Here is a 6501-nt window from a genome sequence, read left to right as displayed (position 1 = left end):
CATATATTTTATGGTTAAATATATTTGTGGGAACTAATTTTTTATATTTATTAATTCTAGGGACCAAATTAACCCTGAAACTCTCATTTTTTATTTTAGTTTTAAAAACAACTTTTTTTTTCAATTTTAATATAAAAATAAAACATAAAAAATTATTAATATTTTATTTTAAAAATAATTTTGATTACTTAATTTTAAAATAATCAAATGCTAAGTTATCTAAGCTTTCTTTGTGCTAATAATTTATGCACAAAATTAATATAAATTTTTGTTCATATATATAATAAATATATATTTATATTGTAGATGTTCTATTATTTAGCTTCTTCATCTTTGCCAAAATTTTATTTTCTCAATTTTTTTGTTAATTTTCGGGCCCTAAAATATAAAAAAATATGATAATCTAGTCCTTATTATTATATTTAAACATCAAAATTAAAAGTGATGACTAATTTTGTTATATTTTTTAAAGCTTAGGGACTAAAAATGTTTAGAGACCAAAATTATTTTAGTAAGAAAATATGAGGACTGAATTTATATTTTTTATTTCAATAATATATTTCAAATTTCATATCTGAAATTGACCGATGACATGTGGGAGTGTTGCTATCATCAGGGGGACTGTTTGGTTGAGGGACCTAATTCATTCAATTTTCTTAACGCTGGCATTTGGATACTTGGTTGCAAACAAACAGCATTGAACAAATTATCGCTATCAAACCCTAATTGGATTTGTGTCATATCTTCTCTGTGAAGAACACCACAACTTACTTACGTACCCTTATCTCTTCCCTAACGGCCCCTCAAACATATAAATTTGTATATGTACGAAGGTAAAAACTTGTGTGAGACGGTCTCATGGGTCGTATTTTGTAAGACAGATATTTTATTTGGGTCATCTATGAAAAAGTATTATTTTTTATGCTAAGAGTATTACTTTTTATGTTAAATATCGGTAGGATTGACCCGTCTCGCAGATAAAGATTCGTAAGACCGTCTCACAAAAAACCTACTCATGTACGAATAAAGCTATCGTCTCCTTGAGCGTTCGTTGAATGAACTGATAAATTGACAAACGAGGATAACATGAAGTTGTTTTTCAGTTTTTCATTATTGTAAAATTTGAGTCAAAATCGTGATAATGCAAATATGTTGAATTTCGTACTTCGCATCAAATAGTTCATGCCGAATAATATCCACTTCAAAAAATAAGTTACATGGTATTGATTTACATAATATAAATATGTCCAACAGATTTGGGTAAAAATATATTTTTTGTTTTTTCTCAATTTTAGGGAAAAAAAACTAAGAAATTACAGAAAATGATTTGGGAACGAATGCATGAGTTTTATTGAGTTTTCTCGATCGACTTTGCTAATGAATTTGTTTCACTTAGATAATTCGCTGCCAATACTGATGACACATATTTTTATACAATAGAAGTAAAAAAAAATTGGGAAATTGTTAAATATGAGGAAGTGAGTGATTGACAACTGATCAGAAGTTAGATTCTCATTACCCACATTTTTTCGATCGAACGTATCACACAGAACTTGTTCAATACGATTTACTTGACTATCTTGGTTTACATGCTATTGATTTATCCCGAATGTTTATAAGTACACACTAAAAAACATCAATTGTGGGTTCATATCATAAAAATAATAATAAAAAAAACTTGCAATACATTCAAATATATTTTCTCTTATGTTCTCTAAGTTAAATAAAAATATACATAAGTTGTAGGTGTCAATTCCATCATAATTAAATCAAATTTGTGAATCCTCAGGTCTAGGCTCGCCTATGAGAAGCTACACAATGTGGTTTTATAACTACCATTTCGTATCCGTTATTGTTTTACGAAAATGATTAACTCAAGTTGTTGTAATAGTTTATTGTAAACCCATATAAAGCATTTTAAAATTCCATTTTCAATCAATGTGGGATAAATATATCACAATCACTCCTCTTTCAGATCGTAACATCCTCACGGCCTACCCCTCGATCCACCGTCGCATTGAATCTAGAGATAACTTATACATGTTCAAGAGGGGGCTCCCATGATGAAGCACTTTGTCCGACAGGTACAAGAGGTAGCATTTTGTCCTGCATAACACTTATTTCTCAGTGTTCATGTGGGTGACCTGCTCCGATATCATTCTCTCACGCTCCGGTCTCAGGCTATATGAGTTTATTGTAAGCCCTTATAAAGCATTTTAAACGTTTATTTTCAACAAATGTGGGACAAAGATATCACAATCACCAATCTTTCAAAAACGACGTCCTCGTCGCGACCTGCCCCTTGATCCACCAGTGTCTGGAATCTAGAGATGACTCATATAGGTTCAAAAGATAGCTCCTGTGATGTAGCACTTTGTCCTGTAGATTCAAGAGATGACTCACACCTATGTAGCACTTTGCCCTGTATAACACTTATTTATCGGTGCTCCTGCCGGTGATCGACTGTGATATCATTATGTCATGCCTCGATCCCAGACCAATTTGCTCGACTGCACAATAGACTCTTATAACAATTGTTTCTTATCTATAATCGTTTTATAAGAATGATTAATCCAAGTTGTTATAAAAGTATATTGTAAACTTTTATAAAATATTTTAAACTTTCATTTCCAATCAATGTAGACTAAGATATCACAAAATTACTAAAATGAACAAAATAAATTGAATCACTTTATATATCAATCACTCTTTGCTTCATGAAAAAATTATGCTAATAAAAGACACTCTTTATGAAAATTATATTGGTTTAATGTCAAATTTGTAGTTGATGGAAACAAAAATTTCCTGCGTAAAGTTGACTTTCTGGTTGCCCTTGAAATAGGAAGAAAAACAGGAAAAAGGTTGTACGGAAAAGGAAACATGAATGCCAAATCTCTACTTAGATTCTTTTCATTGAATTGGCATTTTCAATGCAAGACGTAAAAGGATCGACATCCATTCACTATTTTTTATAAGAATAATTTATATTATTTTGATATGTTTAATGTGATTGTTAATTTAATTTAGTTTTTTTGTTATACACAAAAACTCTTATAAAAATTAAGATGATATGTTTTATATAATTTTTAATTTATTTTTTATACATAAAAACTCATATGAGACGTTCTCAGATATCAATTTTGTGAGACAAATATTCTATTTGAGTCACTTATATAAAATTTATTTTTGATTGTAAATATGAGCAGAGTTGACATGTCTCACAAATAAATATATGTTAAACAGTCTCAAAAAAAACCTTCACTTTGTTATAAACACTCTATTTTATAGTTAGATTTTATATATTAAAGAAAATATCATAGTTCTATAAATCACATGATAAATAATATTAATCTTTGTACATAAAATCTACATATATCTTATTACTATTTTATTAAAGAAGAGTGTCATGTATTTATATTTATACTACTATTAATTAAAGTTGAGGTTCATATAGACCACATATAGTCTGATATTAACTAACTTTTAATTGATGTGGTGAAGTTTTATTTAAAATTATAATTACATATTTATTGTATAATTTTATTGCTAAATTTTTTTTTCCTAAAATATAATTTCTTCATTTATTTCTTTTTGTTTTGAAATAAATAAATAAAATTTCTTTTTAAATATTTTAATTCTATCTTTATCTATATTTTTAATTTTTTAAATAACTATATTACTCATAATAAAAATTATTAAAAAAGCATTAATTTGAAAATATAATAAATAATAATTTTAGATAATTATTCAATTGTTAAGGACGTAATTTGTGCAAATGGACACTAATTATTCAATAGTAACCACATTTGGCGAAACTTTTTTCTTAATTCCAAAACTGTCCAGCTCTCACACATTCGACTCTAATAAATGTTTAATTTCGTAGAATATGATTAAATTTTCACATCTTATAAATGTAAAAAATAAATTTTAGTAAATCTCATGTCATATTTAATTTGGCAGAATATCGTAACTAAATTCACACTTTCGAAACAAATGTGCATATATATTATGTCACACACACAACGTGTGTGTCCAGTCGATAGTAGATATAAAATATGGTTTTGATCAAATCATATATCTGAAAAAGAGTAGGTCTCTTGTGAGACGAGAATCAATCACGATCTATATCTTTGGTAAATATAATACTTCTAATATAAAAAGTGATATGTTTTTATGATTTGGATCGAGTAAGAGATTCGTCTCATAAAATTGATACGTGAGACAATCTCATAAGAGTTTTGAGATGAAATAATTGACCTGCTCATAGTTGATTTTTTTTTTAAAATTCCCATCGACAAAGATATTATAAAATTGTTATAATATATAAATCAATTTTTGAACTGATATTTTATTCAACATGATCTATAAAAAATAAATTATTTTTTTTATGTTATAAATATTATTTTAATCTTAAATATGTATGGATTGACTATATAATACTGTTTAGGGACTGGATTGTTTCTCTTAAATTAAAAATATATAATACTTGCGTTAGTTTATTTATATAAGGAAAAATAATAATTACTCTCGAGAAGTATCAATCAACTTTTTAAGCACAGGCCTACAAGAAAACGAATGAACACATGTAAACGACTAAAACGACTTGTTAAAATCCAAAAATATATTAATTTGATTTGGCTATTTTTTCAAAGACCAGATAAATTAAATTAATCCAAATTTGATGTAGTAATTCATGTATTTTTTGTAGTAAGTCTTTTGTGAGACGATATCACGAATTTTTATCTATGAGCTACATATATTCACAATAAAAAGTAATACTCTTAGCATAAAAAGTAATATTTTTCATGAATGAACCAAATAAGAGATTAGATCGACGAAATTGATCCGTTAGATCGTATAACAAGAGTTTTTGGGATTTTTATGAGATGTGTTATTTTAATATTTTCATTCGATTATTTGGATTCAAATAATATAATTTTATTTTTAAAAAAAATCAATTATTAATTCTATATCTATATCGCTTTCCACGACTTTTTTGTTTTTTTAAATTATTTATGTATGGACTCTCACACCACCTCTTTCCTTTAATCTTCGTAAACAGCAAAGAGCTCTCAGCATGTATAATTTCACCATTATAGCTTATGCTTAAGCCGTAAATGTAAGTACAGAGAGCTATTTTCAAGGAAAAAATGGAAGAACCAGAGTCCACCCTTCAAATTCTTACACCATATTGTGGTGGTGGAAGACAGTGCAGTAATCCAAACTCACCTGAATTCGAGTTTCGGATGATTCGAAACCCATCTTTTCCACAGCCTAATCTCCTCTCTGCCGATGAACTCTTCTACGACGGATTCCTCCTCCCCCTACACAAGATTAACCTCTCCAACGTGCCTCGACCTCCGCCGCCGCGTAAGGACATTATTGAAGCATCTGGACCCGGGGAAGAACCTTCGAATGTTGAATCGGCTGAGTTGTCAGCATCTCCTAGGTTGACTTCTTCGAAACGTTGGATGGATATATTCAAGAAAAGCTCACGTTCATCGACTACCGCTAGCGCAGATGGTAATGGCAAAAGGAAGGGTATTGATGATTACAGTAAGGAGAAGAGGAGAGAGAAGAATAACGCTGTTAGCGCGAGTAATGGGTTCAGCGCTTCGGAGCTAAACATAAACCTTTGGCCGTTCCCAAGGAGTAGGTCCGCCGGGAACGAGGGGACCAGGCCGCGACCTGCTTCAGCGGCTCGGAAAGTGAGTAGCGCACCGTGCTCCAGGAGTAACTCAGCAGGCGAGTCAAAGTCCAGGAAGTGGCCCAGTAGCCCTAGCCGAGCCGCTGGTGTTCACTTGGGGAGGAGCAGTCCTGTTTGGCAGGTTCGCCGCGGTGGATCTGGTGGCGGCGTCGCAGTAAGTGCGCGGAGTTCACACGCATTCCTGAAGAGTGCTCAAAAGGGTATCAGAAAAGACGGGAATGACATTCGCCGGAAGACACAAGCCGCCGGGTCTGTCAGCGGAGGTCCTGTCTATATCGACTACCGGCATCATCTAAGTTGCAGAAGTGATGATAACAGCGCTCATGGCGGCGGCGGCGGCGGCGGCATATCTGGTGAAGGGGTACGTGGCAATAATTTATTCAACATCCGAAGTCTCTTTACAAAGAAGTCTAATTCAGTATCAATATAATATATACTATTTTATTATCATAAAAAAGGATATCACTGCCTAATATCGTTTTCCACTCATAGCCAGCGGCTCTAATTTCAAAATAATGATTCTCGAAATATTTCTTATTATTTTATTTACTACAACAACCAATTTATTTCACAAAATGTTTATTAACAAATTCAACAAAATATCAATTCATTAATTTAAATATTCAATAAAAATATAAAAATATTTTATTGACTTTAATATAATGTTGTATCTTCATCTGCCATGCTCGTTAATAAATTTATAATTACATAATTTATAAAATAATGTAATTATCATCTTTATAATAAAATTTAATTTTCATATTTTATTTAGTACCCCATGCTAAAATAGCATC

General features: G+C 30.5%; 1 protein-coding gene across 1 annotated transcript; it reads left to right on the top strand.

The window, feature by feature from the left end:
* The first annotated feature begins 5004 nt into the window (after nt 1-5004).
* On the top strand, nt 5005-6180 carry LOC140963797 (uncharacterized). Its single transcript, XM_073423199.1, has one exon. It carries the CDS (start codon nt 5151-5153, stop codon nt 6135-6137), a length of 987 nt encoding a protein of 328 aa, XP_073279300.1. The 5' UTR covers nt 5005-5150; the 3' UTR covers nt 6138-6180.
* The last annotated feature ends 321 nt before the right edge of the window (nt 6181-6501 follow it).

The sequence above is a fragment of the Primulina huaijiensis genome, chromosome 18 (assembly GCF_012295235.1).
Source record: "Primulina huaijiensis isolate GDHJ02 chromosome 18, ASM1229523v2, whole genome shotgun sequence".
Lineage (NCBI taxonomy): Eukaryota > Viridiplantae > Streptophyta > Magnoliopsida > Lamiales > Gesneriaceae > Primulina > Primulina huaijiensis.
Note: the sequence above shows the minus strand (reverse complement) of the source record. Positions and strands in the feature narration are given on the sequence as shown.